At 41.8% G+C, this 18,456-nt stretch overlaps 1 protein-coding gene across 3 annotated transcripts in view; it reads left to right on the forward strand.

Annotated features, from left to right (window-relative positions):
- fndc3a (fibronectin type III domain containing 3A) overlaps positions 1-18,456 on the forward strand; it is a 241,776-nt gene that overhangs the window by 92,177 nt on the left and 131,143 nt on the right. Inside the window, exon 2 of one of the 3 annotated variants that reach the window (XM_059967867.1) lies at positions 3,640-3,783. The exons of the other annotated variants lie outside the window; for them this stretch is intronic. Coding sequence (XP_059823850.1) covers positions 3,720-3,783 — 64 coding nt within the window. The 5' untranslated portion in view covers positions 3,640-3,719. The remainder of the gene's footprint in view (positions 1-3,639; positions 3,784-18,456) is intronic. 3 annotated transcript variants of the gene reach the window in all.

Genomic DNA, 18,456 nt, shown 5'->3' on the forward strand with positions numbered 1-18,456 from the left:
AGAGGGGTAGAGAGGGAAAGATGTGCTTAGTGGTGGGGTCCTGTTGAAGGTGGCAGGAGTTGCAGAGGATAGTATGCTGGATCTGGAGGCTGGGGAGTGGTAGGTGAGGACAAAGGCAGAATCAGTGAAAACGAGCAGTCAACGTTTCGGGCCAAGACCCTTCATCGGGACTGAAGAAGGAGGGGGCAGGGTCCCTGTTGTGGTCCACTGACATCTACACCTGTCCCTACACCTCCTCTCTTACCACCATTCAGGGCCCCAAACAGTCCTTCCAGGTGAGGCAACACTTCACGCGAGTCTGTTGGGGTCATCTATTGCATCCAGTGCTCCCAGTGCAGCCTCCTCTACATCGGGCGAGACCCGACGCAGATTGGGGGACTGCTTTGTCGAGTACCTCTGCTCCGTCCACCACAACAGACAGGATCTCCTGGTTGCCATCTACTTTAACTCTGCTTCACATCTCCACTCACCTCTCTCATGATTCTGTCTTCTTCTACTACCCATAGTACTTTCCCCTTACATTCCTTCTTCACCTTTCCTGCCTATCCCCTCCCTTCTTCCCCTCCCCCACCCCTTGATCTTTCCTCTGATTGGTTTTTCACCTGGCACCTTCTTTATAGGGCCCCTGCCCCCTCCTTCTTCAGTCCCGATGAAGGGTCTCGGCCCGAAACGTTGACTGCTCGTTTTCACGGATTCTGCCCAACCCGCTGAGTTCGTCCAGTGTGTTTGTACGTGTACAGGAGTGAGATATGTCAACTAGTGGAGTGGTGTTGCAGCAACAACCTGGCACTCAACATCAGTAAAATGAAAGAGCTGATTGTGGACTTCAAGAAGGGTAAAACGAAGGAACACACACCAATCCTCATAGAGGGTTCAGAAGTGCAGAGAGTGAGCACTTTCAAGTTCCTGGGTGTCAAGATCTCTGAGGACCTAACCTGGTCCCAACGTATCAAGAGAAGCTGCAGAGGGTTGTAAATTTAGTCGGCTCCATGTTGGGTACTAGCCTACAAAGTACCCAGGACATCTTCAAGGAGCGGTATCTCAGAAAGGCAGCATCCATTATTAAGGACCTCCAGCACCCAGGGCATGCCCTTTTCTCACTGTTACCATCAGGGAGGAGGTACAGAAGCCTGAAGGCACACACTCAACGATTCAGGAACAGTTTCTTCCCATCCACCATTCAATTCCTAAATAGACATTGAAGCTGTGAACACTGCCTCACTTCCTAATATAAATTATTTCTGTTTTTTGCACAATTTTTAATCTATTCAATATACGTATACAGTAATTTATACTTATTTATTATTATTATTTTTTCTTCTATATTTTGCATTGCATTGAACTACTGCTACATTGACAAATTTCACAACACATGCCAGTGATAATAAACCTGATTCTGATTATAAATGCATAGTTCATTGAAAGCGGTGTCATTGCTAAACAGGGTGGTGAAAAAGGCATATGGCACGTTTGTTTCATCAGTCAGTGCACTGAGTATAGGAGTTGGAACATAATATTGCAGTTGTGTAAAGTCATTAGTGAGGCCTCACTTGGAGTACTGTGCACAATTTTGGGCATCCTTTTATAGGAAAAATGAGGGTACACTGGAAAGAATGTAGAAAAGATTTATGAGGATGTTGCCAGGATGAGAAGGCCTCAGTTATAGGGAGAGTTTGACCAAGCTATAATTTTATTCGTTGGTATGTAGGAGAATGAGACAGACTTTACTGAAGGCCTCATAGTGCCCTTAATGAATACTCACAAGCAAGAGCTGGTGTTCCGTTCAAAATAACGCCGAGCTGCAATGTCTGTCCACGTCATGGCTCAGACTTACTTGTTTTTTATACGTTAATAAGGATGATTTTAGGGACCATGCAGGGAGCTAAGTCAGGCAGGGTTTAGGAGAGGGATGAGGGAGAATCAAGTGTCAGGAGCAGGAGCTTCTGTTCAGAGTCCAAGTTGGATTGCTACGCAGTTGAAGGTCAATGATATTGGAGGTCGGGTCAACAGACGAACCCCAGGTCAGTGAATCCTGAGTCGGACTCTGTAAGGGCAGGATTCATGAGGGTCAGTGAGCCACAGACCACCAGGATTGGAGTCCAGAAGTTGAAGTCCAAAGCGCTGCATGGTTGAATGACAGCAATCCCTTAGGGTCAAACCCATGACTGGCAAGTTCAAAGCTGAGGCCCAAAGGTAAAACTCGTGATCGGTGAGTCTTGGGGTCAATATCCAGAGGTCAACAAACTCTAGAGGGTAAAGCCAAAGGTCAAAGTCCAGAATTGAGTCAGGATGTACAGTGTTGATTTGACCACAGCATCTGTTGTGTACTTTGTGTTCACTCTTGTATGCCCTCTCATCACCATCTTAGATTCTACCAATAATGGTTGTATCATCAGCAAATTTATAGATAGTATTTGAGCTGTATTTAGAGAGTAGAGTAGTGGGCTAAGCATACACCCCTGAGGTGTACCAGTGTTGATCATCAGCAAGGAGGATATGTTATCACCAATCCACACAGATTGTGGTCTTCCGGTTAGGAAGTCGAGGATCCAATTGCAGAGGGAGGTACAGAGGCCCAGGTTCTATACTTCTCAATCAGTATTTTGGGAATGATGGTATTAAATGGTATTATAGTTAATAAACAGCATCCTGATGTAGGTGTTTGTGTTGTCCAGGTGGTCCAGGGCCGTGTGAAGAGCCATTGAGATTGCGTCTGCCATTGACCTATTGTAGCGATAGGCTAATTGCAATGGGTTCAGGTCCTTGCTGAGGCAGGAGTTCAGTCTAGTCATGATTAACCTCTCAAAGCATTTCATCACTATAGATATGAGTGCTACCAGGCAATAGTCATTAAGGCAGCTCACATTTTTCTTCTTGGGCACTGGTCTATTTGTTGCCTTTTTGAAGCAAGTGGGAACTTCTGCCTATAGCAGTGAGAGGTTGAAAATGTCCTTGAATGTTCCCACCAGTTGACTGGCACAGGTTTTCAGAACCTTACCAGGTACTCCATTGGGATCTTCTTAAGTCCCTCTGTTCCATTACATTCCCTAGTGCCTTAGCATTCATAGTTAAGTCCTACACTGGTTTGACTTTCCAAAATACATCATTTCGCACTTAACTCTGTTAAAATCCATTTGCTGCTCCTTGACCTACTTGTCCCACTTGTCCTAACTGATCAAATTCTCCTTCCTCACTATCAACAGCAAAACCTAATTTTGTGCAATCAGCAAACGTACTGATCAAGCCAAGTGCATTCACATCCAAATATTTTATATACAGTGCTGTGCAAAAGTCTTAGGGTGCCCAAGACCTTATGCACAGTACTGTATATTGGTTAAGATAGGAAGGTGGCTGAGAAACAGATAAGAGTATGTAACTGTGTATTAGCTCAATAGTAAGTGTTACTTAGTAACTGTAAAGACATTATATGGAGTACTGTGCGAAAGTCTTACCACCCTGTACATGTGCCTGAGAGTTTTGCACAGTACACTCAGACCCTGCTTAATGCCGAGGATACATTCCTCATAGGTGGAGCACTGTAAATCAGCGCTATGCAGGGTCATTATGACATTACATAAATGGACACGTGTGCATGATTTAAAAAAAAATCAAACCTGAGATATTATTTTATGCATACAGAATAATCCAAGGAGCAACAAACATGTAAATAGGCCTAACCTGTACATCAGTGGTGGAGCAACATATCACAGTAGCAGCAGATGGAAGTGGGGTGTTGGAGGGACCAGGCTGTGGGTCTTCCTCTAACTTTGGCTTCTTCTTCAAGTAGGTGTCAAGATTTGACTGCCTTTTTCTTAAGTTTCCTTTCATGAAGCAGTTCTTTTTAGCAGAAAATCATGTTGAGAACACCTACCTCTCTTTGTCTTTTTTTATTAAACAAAATATACTTTATTCAAAAGTAAAATTATATATAACGACCATTCAATGACTTCCAATTCTTTACAGTTATTACCATTACTGTTTTAACATTTTCAAAATTCAAAATTTTGCCACCCACGTGGCACTCTGTTCTTTCATATTTACATTCAGTGGGGTATACCCCCAACCCCCCTACCCCTCAACTCCCGCGGGAGAAGAACCCTAGACTGTGGTCCTTCCCCACTGGGCCCTTGTGGTGGCTGCACCGAGTTTGAATGCGTCCCTCAGCACGTACTCCTGCAGCCGAGAATGTGCCAGTCTGCAGCATTCCCCCACGGAGATCTCTGTATGCTAGTAGACCATCAAGTTTCGGGCTGACCAAAGAGCGTCATTGATCGAGTTGATCTGGCAGCAGCACCGGATGTTGGTCTCTGTGTGCATCCCCGGGAACAGCCCGTAGATCAGAGAGTCCTCTGTTACACAGCTGCTGAGGATGAACCTCGACACTGCCCCTTCCATCCTCCTCCACACCTTCTCCACGAACCCACAGTGTGCAAAGAGGTGGGTCACCGCCTCCTCCTCACTGCAGTCCTCCCGTGGGCAGAGGGGTGTGGGGACGACGTTCCGGGCGTACAGGAGGGATCGGACTGGGAGGGCCCCTCTCACCGCCAGCCAGGCGAGGTCTTGGTGCCTGTTTGTGAGATCTGGCGATGAGGCATTTTGCCAGATGAACTGGACAGTCTGCTCAGGGAACCACCCCACCGTGTCCATCACATCCTTCTCCTGCAGTGCCTGCAGGACCTTACGTGCTGACCACTGCCCGATCACCCTGTGGTCAAAGGTGTTGACCTGAAAAAACTTCTCTACGAAGGACAGGTATGGAGGCAACGACCAGCTGACAGGGGTGTTGCACGGGAAAGGGGCCAGACCCATCCTTCGTAGCCAGGACGACAGGTAGAACCTGGGCACATAGTGATACTTGGTGCCCACGTACCTGGGATCCACACACAACCTGATGCAGCCACACACGAAGCTGGCCATCAGGGTGAGGGCAACATTGGGGACGTTTTTGCCCCCGTTGTCCAGGGACTTGTGCATGGTGGTCCATCTGACCTGCCATCTTGGATCCCCAGACGAATCAGAAGACGGCTCAGGTGATTTATGAGCTGAAGGTGCGGGAGACTGGCCACACCTGCGCCAAGTACAGCAGCTCTGAGAGCACCTCACACCTGATGACCAGGTTCTTGCCCGCTATCGATAGGGAGCGCCCTCCCCACAGCCCCAGTTTCTGTTTGACCTTGGCAGTCTGCTCCTGCCAGTTCTTGTTGCATGCCTTGGCCCTCCGAACCAGATCCCCAACACCTTCATATGATTAGCCCTGATGGTGAAGGGGACGTTGGATCTCTCGGGCCAGTTGCTGAAGAACATGGCTTCTCTCTTCGTGTGGTTGACCCTGGCCCCCGACGCCTGCTCGAACTGTTCGCAGATGCTGATCAGCCTGCGAACTGACCTCGGATCAGAGCAGAAGACGGTGACGTCGTCCATGTACAGAGAGGTTTTGACTTGGGTTCCTCCACTGCCTGGCAGCGTCACCCCTCTTATGCCCTCATCCCTCCTGATGGCTTCGGCAAAAGATTCTATGCAGCACACGAACAAGACGGGAGAGAGGGCAGCCCTGCCTGACTCCAGACCTGATGGGGAAGCTGTCTGTTTCCCACCCGTTGACCTGGACTGCGCTACAGATGTCCGTGTAGAGCAGTTTGGTCCAATTCCAGATTCCCTCCCCAAATCCCATTTTGTACATCCTCCATGTATATGTGTGATATCCTGTCAAAGGCTTTCTCCTGGTCCAAGCTGACCAAGCAGGCGTCCACCCCCCCGTCCTGCGAGTAGGCGATGGTGTCCTTCAGCAGCGCGAGGCTGTCTTGAGATCTTCCTGCCCGGTACAGCACAGGTTTGGTCCAGGTGGATCACCTGCTCCAGTGCAGACTTGACCCTGTTGGCGATAGCCTTGGACAGGATCTTGTAGTCCACATTCAGGAGTGAGATGGGCCTCCAATTTCTAATGTCTTCCCTCTCTCCCTTCTGCTTGTAGATGATGGTGATGATGCCCTTCCGCATGGATTCTGACATGCGGCTTGCAAGGAGCGTAGCATTGTACACTTCCAGCAGGTCAGGGCCCATCCGGTTCCACAGAGCTGAATACAACTCGACCGATAAGCCGTCGCTTCCGGGCGTCTTACCTGACTCAAAGGAACGGATGGAGCCAGCCTCACTCCCAGTTAGGGTCATTATCGATGAATATTGCAAATTTCAAAGAGGCACCAAAATTAATCTGATGCTCACTAACTTCCAAACACTGTATCACTTGTATTTTCACCTGCTTCTCCTGGATGTCTCAGATGTACTACCTTCACTGAAAGTTGCAGGCTGTTTTCCAGACATTATGGGTGGAAAAAAAGTGAAATAAATTGGCAGGGGAGCAAGAATGTTTACATAGACGTGGGAGGCAGAGCATAAACTAATACGTGATTGGCTGTGAGTGGCTCAGAGCTTATGTAAAGTTCTCTCATTGACTGATTGAATGTTTACTGTAATGGCAGCCGCTGTTGGAGAAGTTTTAGCTATTGTTTAGAATGATTTTTTGCCATGAAATAGAGCTATGTGGGGTTGTGTTATGCAGGGCCTGTGTGTACTATAAGTATCAAACAACGAGGGTCCCAACACTGACCCCTGTGGCACATCACTAGTCATTGGCCTCTATTTGGTAAAACAACTTTCAGCCACCATTTGCCTCCTACCTCCTCGGCAATTTTGAATTCACCCAAGTAGCTCTCCTTGAATTCTGTAGGACTTAACTTTCCAGACCAGCCTACCATTGCTCCAAGTTGTTTTATTGATATGATTAGGGGATGAAGGTCAACCGGTACACAGGGGGCAACGTTCAAATAGTACCATGTGATCTTATAAATCCAACAGGGCAAAACAAGATCTTGGAATTATAGTGGGGGGGGGTGGGAAGGTTGGTTTCTATTGGTGGTTTACTGTTTTGAATTGTTAACCTCGATTCTGGGCCTAAGTCTCTATCATTCAGACCCCATGTGGAAAAACAAATGCTACCAACTGAGCTACTACTGATATTCTTAAATGTGCATTCCTCAGGGAACGTAGGGGGGGGGGGAATAATGTTTATTTTAACATTGAAGCAACTTACTAAAACTACTGAAGGAAATTGTTCTGAATCTTTAAGGGATTGATGTGAAGGGAACAATTTAACTGGAATATTGTGTTTAACTCAAGTATATTACTGTTTAAGAAGGATATTAAAACATTGTAGAAAATACAGAATGGTACCTTGCATCCAAAGTGTACATTTAAGGCAGCCAATCATTTGTTTGAACTTCTTCCACCTGGCAGACGTTATAAGATTTTCTATGCCCGCACTTCCAGACTGAAAAATAGCTTTTTCTCCAAAGCTATAATTGCTCTGAACCAATCGATCAAGCATCATCCATAAATTTGTTATATAGCTACTTTTAATACTGGTTTTATGGCTGTCATGCATCTGAGTTGAGTTTTTGTACTGCTGGACATTGCTTGTAGTGGCTGGGTACTTGATTTTATTTATTGTTTATTTTATTGTTTTATAGCATTGAATACGAGAGTGGCAAACTCATTTTCGCTGTATTGGTTCATGACAAATTGTACTATGCAATGACAATAAAGATATTTCAATTTCAATTTCAAAATAATGTGGCAAAGTAATATTGACATTTTATTAGTGGAATTAATCGGCAGATGTCAGAAATATTTACCATGTGGTGAATAGCTTAAATATATAAAACATGTCATATAACCACAAATATTTTAGTACCTGTTAATTATTACTTCATAGCTGCATTGAGAACAAGCTGCTGTTCTCATTCAACTATCAGGCATCATTTTTCAGAGACAACTGAGTGGAGATGGGGGATTTATTGATTTATTTAGAGATCTAGCAAGAAGCAGACCTTATAGCTCAATGAGCCGTGTTGCCCAGGAAACCATATATTTAGCCCTAGCCTAATCACAGGACAATTTATAAAGAGTGCAATTGAACAGACACCTGGATGTGACTTCGTCATATCCTGGATATGTATCTAAAATTACACGTGTTTAATTACATAATAAATCTCAAAACCTCCAGTACTGCGCATGGCAGGTGGCTGAAGGCAGTCTCCCAACTGAGTTGATCATAATCACTTTTGATTTGTACCTCTCCAGTATAATTAAATTTGCAAATTTTCATGCATAACCAAATATTTGTGTTTGAGTGTACTGAGGTTTTTGACAGGGAAGAATGTAGGCTTGTGGAACCTGGTCACTGAGGAGTTTATTAAAAATCAGGTTTCATTGGGGAGTGTGATTGGTTGTCATTTGCTCCTAGAATATCTACTTGTGAGTCATGGTATGCTGTAAATACATATTACAAATGAGTCACAGAAGGCACTATCATAGATCTGGATTGTGCTGCACTGGAGATTTAGGGCTTTGAATCAGGAAGAATGGATATTTCCCGTGGAAGCATACTTTATTTAAATTGGTTAAATGAATGCAAGTACCTGAGTAATAACAATTAAGAGGTTTTTCTGAATGTAAGTTATTTAAGGAAAACTTTAGACCAGTTGCAATTCAAGACTAATGTCAATGTCCAGAGAGAAATGAAAAGAGAAACACTGATTTGCTTATCAAATTATCTCAGCATTTCTTCTTTGCATCAGATTTTTGAAATATAAATATTCATTAATAGTAAACTGCATGTTAAATATTTCTTAATCTAGCTGTCACACCCTCACCACCATGTTTCTTTTGAGATCCTTTACTGAGTAATATTTTACTGCTTAAAATTCTTAACTTTGTATACTGTAAATATCTTTATTAATATTGATCAGCTTCTGAAAAATAAGAACAGTTCAAATATTTTGTGTTATTTATATATTATGAAAACATTTTAAGTTGTGACAGAAATATAGAAAAATTAATACTGATAAATATTTGTTGCTAATCTAAATGTATGTTCATAATTTGGAGTTAATTGAGATTGTATCAAAGTTCAAAGCGAATTTATTATCAAAGTGCATACGTGTCTCCATACACAAGCCAGTGATTCATTTTCTTGTGGGTATTCACAGTAAATGCAAATAAATGCAGCAGAATCAATGAAAGACACAAGAAAATGGACAAACAATGTGCAAAGGTAACAAACTGCAAATACAAAAAGAGAAAAAAAAATTGAGAACATGAGATGAAGAATCCTTGAAAGCAAGTGCATAGATTGCGTTCAGTGAGTGAAGCTGAGTGAAGTTATCCCCTCTGTTTCAAAAGCCTGATGTCTGAGGAGTTCTTGAAGCTAACGGTATGGGTCCTGAGGCTCCTGTACCTCCTCTCTGATGCAGCAGCAAGAAGAGAGCATAGTCTGGATGGTTGGGGTCCTTGATGATAGATGCTGCCTTCCTGTGAAAATGTTCCATGTAAATACGCTCAGTGGTGAGGAGGGTTTTACCCATGATGGAATGGGCTGTATCTACTACTTATTGTAGGCTTTTCCATTCAAAGGCATTGGTGTTTCCATACCAGACCATGATGCAACTACTCAATATATTCTTCACCACACATCTATAGAAATTTGTTGAAGTTTCAGATGGCATGCTGAATCTACGCCAACTTCGAAGAAAGTAGAGGTGCCCCAGGGTAGATCCTCTGAGATGATAACATCGAGGAATTTAAAGTTGGCTGACCTCTTCACCTCTGATCCCTGAGGACTGGCACATGGATCTCTTGTTTCCTCCTCCTGTAGTCAATAATCAGCTCCTTGGCCTTAGAAAGATGAGAGGGGATCTGATTGAAACATATAAGATTATTAAGGGATTGGACACGCTAGAGGCAGGAAGCATGTTCCCGATGTTGGGGGAGTCTAGAACCAGAGGCCATAGTTTAAGAATAAGGGGTAGGCTATTTAGAACAGAGTTGAGGAAAAACTTTTTCACCCAGAGAGTTGTGGATCTATGGAATGCTCTGCCTCAGAAGGCAGTGGAGGCCAGTTCTCTGGATGCTTTCAAGAAAGAGTAGGATAGAGCTCTTAAAGATAGCGGAGTCAAGGGATAAGCGGAGAAGGCAGGAACGGGTTATTGATTGTGGATAATCAGCCATGGTCACATTGAACAGCAGTGCTGGCTCGAAGGGCTGAATGGCCTACTACTGCACCTATTGTCTATTGACATTGAGTTGAGAGGTGGTTGTTGTGGCACCACTTAGCCGGATTTTCAGTCTACTCCTTATATTCTGATTTATCACCATATTTGATTTGGTCAATGGTAGCAAACTTAAATATAGCATTGGAGCTGTTTTTAAGCTTCATAGTCATAAATTTAAAGCAGGTAGAGCAGGGGGCTAAGCACACAGCCCTGTGGTACACATGTGCTGATGGTGATTGGAGAGGAGATTTTATTGGCAATCCAGACTGACTGAGGTCTGCAAGTGAGGAAATCGAGGATCAGTTGCACAAGGAGGTATTGGGGCTTATTGATTAGCTTTGAGGTGATGATATAATTGAATGGCATGTTGTAGTCAATGAAGAGCATTCTGATGCACAATATGCATTTTCACTGTCTAGATATTCCAGGGTTGCGTGAAGAGCCAATGAACTGGCATCAGCTATGGACCTATTGTGACAGGCAAATTGGAGCAGAACCAAGTCGCTTCTCAGGCTGGAGTTGATTGGTATCATCACCAGCCTCTCAAAGCACTTCATCAAAGTGAATGTAAAGTGCTACTGGACGATAATCATTGAGGCAGTTTACCATGTTTTTCTGAGGCACTAGTATAAGTGCAGCCTGCTTGAAGCAGGTAGGTACCTCACTCTGCTAAAGTGAGAGTTAAAGATTTCAGTGAACACTCTGGCCAGTTGATTAGCACAGATCTTTAGTATTCAACCAGGTACCCTGTCTGGGTCAGATGCTTTCCATGGGTTCACCTTCCTGAAGAATGCTCTCATGTTGGCCTCAGAGGCTGGAATCACAGGGTCACAGGGTCTGTGGAAGTTTGTGAAGTTTGTTCTACATATTTTATTTTATTTTACTTAGAGGTAAGGCACGGAATGGGTCCTTCTTGCCCTTCGAGCTGCACGGCCCAGAAACCCTGATTTAATTAAGGAATAATTTACAATGACCAATTAACCTACCTGTACATCTTTGGACTGTGGGAAGAAACCAGAGGACCCAGAGAAAATCCACATCCTCTTAGGGAGGACATATAAAGTCTCCTTGCAGAGTACACCAGGATTTAACACCAACTCTGATGCTTCGAGCTATAATAGCTTCGCACTAACCATTATGCTATCATTTTTAATGGTCAAAGTCCAAGGATGTACTGGGTAGATTATTTGGTCATTGTAAATTGTCCCATGATTAAGTTAGGGTTAATTGGGTTCATTGGACGTTGATGGGGTGGCATAACTTGAAGGGCTGGAAAGGCCTATTCCGCGCTGTATCGCTAAAATAAAAATGAATAAAATATAATAAACTGCAGTTAGGGTCACAGAGGAGAACTCCCTTGGTAAGTAGGATGGTTGACACGTAATCATTAGATGCTCCAGGTCAGGGGAACAAGAGCGCAACAAGACTGCTATGTCTGAGTACCACTGCCATGAACCAGCTTTAGCCTTCTCCAAATCAGTAGTCCAGTCCATCCAGTGTATCAAAAAGCCCTTGTGTCTTACCGACGTGAGCCATGTCACCATGAAACACAGAATGCAGTAATCCCTCATTTCCCTCCAAATCAGCAATCTTGTTCTCCAGTTATATTTGCTAACAAGATACTGGGTAAAGGAAGTTTCATACCCTAACAATCTCTACATTTCATTCAAGAAGTGTTGTTCACCCAGGAAATTTTGCTTTGTTGCTCTGGAATGGTCAACAAGCATTTGTATGTAAACTCTAAAATGGCACTCAATCCCAGCAGCCAACTATGCCATTCAATGAAATTATTTTTTTCTGCCTTAATTTGTAACCTGCTGTAGCCTAACATCAATAGTAGGGAAAGTGCTGAAATACATAACAGTATACAATGAACAGAAATACTGAAAAGTTTAAAAATACTGAAGAAATGTAGCATAAATTTATGAATATACATCGGGAATGATGTTAAATCCACTGGAATGACTCGTAGGATAGTTAAAGGAGAGCCAATGGACTTGGTGTGTATGCACTTAGACTTTCAGATAAAGTACTTTTAATAAAGTATTGCATATGCCATTGATCAACAAAGTTAGAGCACAAGAAGAAGGGAATAGTACACTGATGTAGATTGAGGATTCATTATTGGACAGAAAGCAAAGGCAAGCAATAAACAGCTTCTTTGCAGATTGACAGGCTTTTACTATTTATGGTCTATTTCAACAATTAGGCAAGGGGACCTAATGATAATATTTATAAATTTTCTGCTGATACAAACTAAGTGGGATTTAAAGTAACATAGAGGATGTAAAGAGTCATTTTCATTGAAAGACTGCAGCAAAGAATCACCAGATTGATTTTATTCCATATGTGCAGATGGAATGAAATAGATCAAACCCGCATTCTCTGTAGTTTAGAGTATGAGATGAGATCTTACTGAAACATGCAACATTGTTACAGGGTTTGACAGGCAAGATACAAGGAGGATATTTCCTATGAGGAGCTTAAAACTATCAATCACAGTCTCAGAATATTAGGCAGGCCATTTAAGACTGAGGTGAGAACTTTTTTTTCTTTTAGATGGCGGTTAGCCTTTGGAATTCCTTATTTCAGAGAGTCATGGAGATATGATCATCACAGAATTTGAATTGAAAACAGAGCAATAGATTTCTGGATTTTGGGATAATAGGAAAATAGCACTGAGTTAGAAACCCATTCATATTCTTTCCAAATAACAGAGCAGGATTGAATGATTTTTTTGTTTTGATGATATTCTAGTCAGTGGAAAGAGCAAACAGATCTCAAGCTAATAAATTAACCAAAGAATGGTATCCATGGCAGTGCAAATGCTCTTATTACCACTGTTCTAAGCCTGTGTTACCTTTTGAAGTGAAGTGCTGTCCACTGCTTCTGAGATGCAAAAGTGTGGCATGTAACTTCAGTTGATTACCCATTTTTTTCCTTGATTAACTGGCCAAAGGTATGATGTTCTTAATGATAATTTCTTGAGATGTTCCTTATTGGTAGACTATAGCTAGGAATTTGTGACTTTTGCTGTGAACTTGCTTTTAGGTTCATATGCACATTTATACTGTACTTATTTCTATCTTACTATAATTTTAAAAACTACAATGCATCAAGGATTTTTTGTTAATAGAAGCAGAGACTTCATTGTACATTGTCTGTCATTATTTACATGATATTTACTGCTGTATTTGAATATCCGAATATAACTTTGGATAGAAACTTACTGTTGCTGATACTTTTTCTTTTTTTAAACATTTAAATCCTGATTGCTCAATAAAGTCATAGGATACTAGTACCTCAAATATAGAACTCTGGCATTGTTCAGATGCTATTGAGATTAGTGTAGATGTGCAAAAGAAGTCAGCATCAACATCAGAGGCTGAAGGGGCAGTTTCTGTGCAATGCAGCTCTGGGTAAATCTATGCAGAAAGTAAACTTAAAATCTGTGCAATATAGTTTTATTATTAGTTTTAGTTTTTAACATTGCAATGTTAACAATTCTTTCCTTCTACAGTTGCAACTTGACCAACTGAGCTCCTCCAGCAGATTATTTGTTGCTCTGATAGATTTCTGTTAGTTTTCAGGAGGAATGGAGTAATAAAGTTTAACACAAGGAGGCTATTCAGCCCACAGATTCAATGCCACCTCATAGAGCAATCTCGTTCCCACACTAATTTCCCTGTATCCTATAACCTAGGTATAAAGATCAGCAATATTGGCAAGGTGTACTTGGAATTAAATTGTCTTAGCTTCCTCTACTTCACTTCCACAGTAGACTTCGTTCCCAGATTAATAGGCACTGGAATTTTGGACTGGATAATAGTGTGATTTTTATGCATTTCCCACATACGGTATGTTCTTTCGCTCAGTTAAAAGTTAAAATACTTTGAAAATTGTTACGCCAGACACAGTTTGCAGTCAAATTTAAATCAGATTGGTTTGAAATCAATTATCAATTCAAATTCAGAATAGTTAAGAGTACAGCACTTGAGAAAAGGTTTCATTTTGTAATGCTTATCAAAAAATTTGAATAAGAACATAAAAATTCTGAATATTACCTGGTCAGTGTGTACCTTGAAATTATTTCCACAAATAGAAATAGTGTTGGCAATATTTTGTGAAACATAAGGCTATTGCACAGGTCATCTAAGCTATAGGTTTATTTTAGAACACTTTTTTAGATGGTTGTGCTGAACACGTCAGTGGTGTGTATATGTTACATTATTTAGCTGTTTGTACCCTTTGTTTTTTGATATCGGTGTTCATTATTTGTTGTATGGTATCAGAAGTTGGTGTTTTTTTAACAGCAATCTAAGTTAACCTAATGCACTGCAGTAACTTCTGATCAAAGTTTCTTTTCTATGAATAATATGGAAAGAATGAATCATAGATTTCCACATTAGGCTAATGCTAAAAATAGTATGTTAAGCTTGACCTGTTCAATCTGCTGGGTTTTATGTAAGCTATTCCAGGCAATAAATAGAAACACTTTGCTTTGAAGAAACATATTTGCAGCAATGCTATTCCCATTGTTTATAATTTGTAAATGCAATTATCTGTTTTACATAACTAAATCTAATCCTATTAATAATTGTTCTATGCTGTATATGTCTTTTCTACAAAAAATGAAACCAGAGCAATTTTGCAATTAAGTAATTCTCCAAACTGAAAGTTTTATGTTGTTCTATTATTCAAAGAGTGAGTGTTTTAGGTTTTACTAGTTTTAAGAAATGGTGATATGCATTCTAAGATAACAATTAATTTCTAAAAGGTTAATCACATTACAGAAACAAAATACTAAAATACCAATGTTTGGGATCTTTTGTTAATTTGGTGACTACAAGAGATTTAATAAGAACCTGAGGGGCAACTTTCTCACCTAGAAGGTGGTCAGCATATGGAATGTGCTGTCAGAGGAAGTGGTTGAGGCAAGTAGATTAGCAACAATTAAATGGTAGACATGTAAATGGATAGGAAAGGTAAAGGGATATGGGCCAAACCCAGGCAGCTGGGTTTATCTTAGATGGAAATCTTGGCCAGCATGGACCAGTTGGACTGAAGAACTTATTTCTCTGCTGTATGTCTCTAACTCTATGACTGAAATACCCTGTCTTCGACCTGTAATGTAAGTCTCTTTCTATTCCTGCAGATGCAGCCTGACCTTCTGAGTATTCCCAGCATTTTCTGTTTTTATTTCAGTATGCATAATTGGGTTAATTTAGCAAATTAGGCAACAATCTCTTCTAGCTGGCAGTTCCATCAACTACTTTGTTTAATGGAGGGTGCATTTATGAGCACTGAGTTTCATTGTTCTTGATTCATTAAAAGTCTATTCTCTTGCTGCTACTTAGTGCCCAGTAGAGAGTGGACTTGCATAGCACATTTTGACTCTTGTTTGACCTAGAGTTGTAGTTGCATAATGAACACAAGGATATCTGGTGTTTACATTGATCAGATAAAACAAATCCTATTGGATATAGCAACATGAGAGACGGCAGATACAGGAAATCTGGAGCAACACACACAAAATTCTGGAGGAATTCAGCAAATCAGGCAGCATCTGTGGAGGAAAATGAGAAGTTGACGTTCTTGAGCCAAGGCATTTCATCGGGACTGGAAAGAAAAAGGGCAGAAACCAGAATAAAAGTGTGGAGGGAGAGAGAGGAGGACAGCCTGGTGAGTGAGATATGAATCCAGGTATGAGGGAGAAGTTAAGTAGATGGGGGAGGAGAAATAATGTGAAATGCTGGGAGGTGGTAGAGACAAAGGGCTGAACAAAATGGAATCTGATAAGAGAGGACCACAGACCATGTAATAGAGGGAGGGAGGTGGGGAACAAGAGGGTGGAAGCTGTGAGGCAGGGGAGGGGAAAGAGAATGGTGGTGAATAGGCCAAAGGAATAAATGAAAACAATTGTTGGGGGGGAGGGGGAAAGAGGACAGTAGTTGCCGGAAGTTAGAAATTGATGTTGATGCAATGAGGTTCAAGACAATGGAGATGGAATACAAGGTGTTGTTCCTCAGATCTGTATCCATCATGGTGTCCTCCACTGCTAAATCAAGGCTACTTCATGAGACATTCATGTCAGGTTATGGGCTGAGTGCAGGCCGGTGGAACTAGGTGAGAGTAAGCGTTCGGCATGGACTAGAAGGGCCGAGATAGCCTGTTTCCGTGCTGTAATTGTTACATGGTTATATATTCTCCCTACAAAAGTGGGAAGCCTCACGTTTTTCCACACTTTACATAGAAACATAAAAAATAGGTGCAGGAGTAGGCCATTCGGCCCTTCGAGCCTGCACCGCCATTCAGTATGATCATCCAACTCAGAACCCTGTACCTGCTTTCTCTCCATACCCCCTGATCCCTTTAGCCACAAGGGCCATATCTAACTTCCTCTTAAATATAGCCAATGAACCGGCCTCAACTGTTTACTGTGGCAGAGAATTCCACAGATTCACCACTCTCTGTGTGAAGAAGTTTTTCCTCATCTCAGTCCTAAAAGCCTTCCCCTTTATCCCCTCGCCCTGGACTTCCCAACATCAGAAACAATCTTCCTGCATCTAGCCTGTCCAATCCCTTTAGAATTTTATACGTTTCAATAAGATCCCCCCTCACTCTTCTGAATTCCAGTGAGTATAAGCCTAGTCGATTCAGTCTTTCTTCATATGAAAGTCTTGCCATCCCAGGAATCAATCTGGTGAACCTTCTCTGCCAAATTTTTGCCCTATTGTTTAGCTTTGTGTAGCCCTTTGCAGACTCTGCATCCTCCTTGCTTTCCCTTTCACACCTACCTTTCTGTTATTGATCAACTTAACAGCTTTAGCTGAAGTACACTGAGTACTTTCAAATCTCTTCTGGAATGCCCAAGATCTTTTGCAGCAACATCGGCTTCTCTGTTCTTCTGTGATGAATAGAGAAATTAAGGCCCCGCATACAGTTTTCTGATGATCCCTAATGGCTCATGCTTATAGAAGGGCTTTTCTACCTTTTAATCAGCAAATGCCATTGATCTGATTTTAGAAAGTTTATTTTAGTACGTTAAAAGACTATGAGTAAAAGGACCATTTAAATCACATTCAACTTTTAGATTAATTAAAATTTATTTTTTAAGAAAGCTGCTTACCTGTATTTATTTAATCTTTTTACTGAAGGTTGGTATCCCCTTTCAGATTTATGATCCAGTGGTATATGTTTCAATTTTAGCCGGCATGAAGATGACCAAAATGCACTGGTTGCACCCTCCAGAATGCACTGACATGTACACTGCAGATAGTAGGTGCTTGTTTATCGAACTGCAAGTATGATGCCTTTCACTGTATGTTTCAAATAAACTTGAATCTCGACCTTGAATCCAGCCTGATGGTCCAGGAGTGCAGACTTTTTTGTATTGGATGTTACCACAACAGTCTTCTAATTCAGTTTTTCCAGGTGTTATAGGTGGTGAGTTTTCCAGATAACCAGCAAATTGAAATGGAGCAGGGCAATCAATCTCCACCGGTGGAAAGTGAGCATAGTAAACAGAGCAGCAGTAAGTCAAAGGGGAACGTGGGATTAGGATCTGAGGGATTGGCAGAGGAACGCAGGAACCAAGGCCGTTGGTAACTGGAAACGTAGTTTTGAAAATGTTACCTGGTGAGCCAGATGCCAAGGCATCAAGAGTTTTTGAGTAGTAAGAGAATGAATTATCAGAGTATTCCTATATTATTGTAATTTTATCTTTTTTTTAACTTGAACCTTGTTCAGCTCAACTTGAAGTACCCAACCTCAGTACAGCCCAAACATACAAATGAACATTTGAGAGACCAGTAGAATGGATCTGCTGGCTGCTGTGATGCTGCAAGCATCTTCTGTTGTGCAGGAACTCAGATTGCAGTCACATTTCCAATGTATGAACTGTTCAGGTTGCAAACAATTCACAAATGTGGAAACCTATAATCTGGCTAAAGATGTGTAGTCATTTTCCTTTGTTGCCAGTGATTCCTTACAATGCAAACTGTTCCATGTGCAAAATAAAGATTCAAAGGATGTTAAACATGAGAAAGTCTGTGGATGCTGGAAATCCAAAGCAACACACATACAAAATGCTGGAGAAACTCAGCAGGTCAAGCAGCATGTATGGCAATAGTCAACTTTTCAGGCTGTGACCCTACATCAGGATTGAGAAGAAAGGGGAGAGATGCCAGAATAAAAAGATGGGGAGAGGTGAAAGAGGCTAGCTGAAAGGCAATAGGTGAAGCCAGTGGGTGGGAAAAGTCAAGAGCTGGAGATGAAGGAACCTGATAGGAAAGGAGAGTGGACCATAGGAGAAGGGGATCAGGTAAAGATGTAAAATATGTTGTAG

The sequence above is a fragment of the Hypanus sabinus genome, chromosome 4 (genome assembly GCF_030144855.1).
Source record: "Hypanus sabinus isolate sHypSab1 chromosome 4, sHypSab1.hap1, whole genome shotgun sequence".
Taxonomy (NCBI): Eukaryota; Metazoa; Chordata; class Chondrichthyes; order Myliobatiformes; family Dasyatidae; genus Hypanus; species Hypanus sabinus.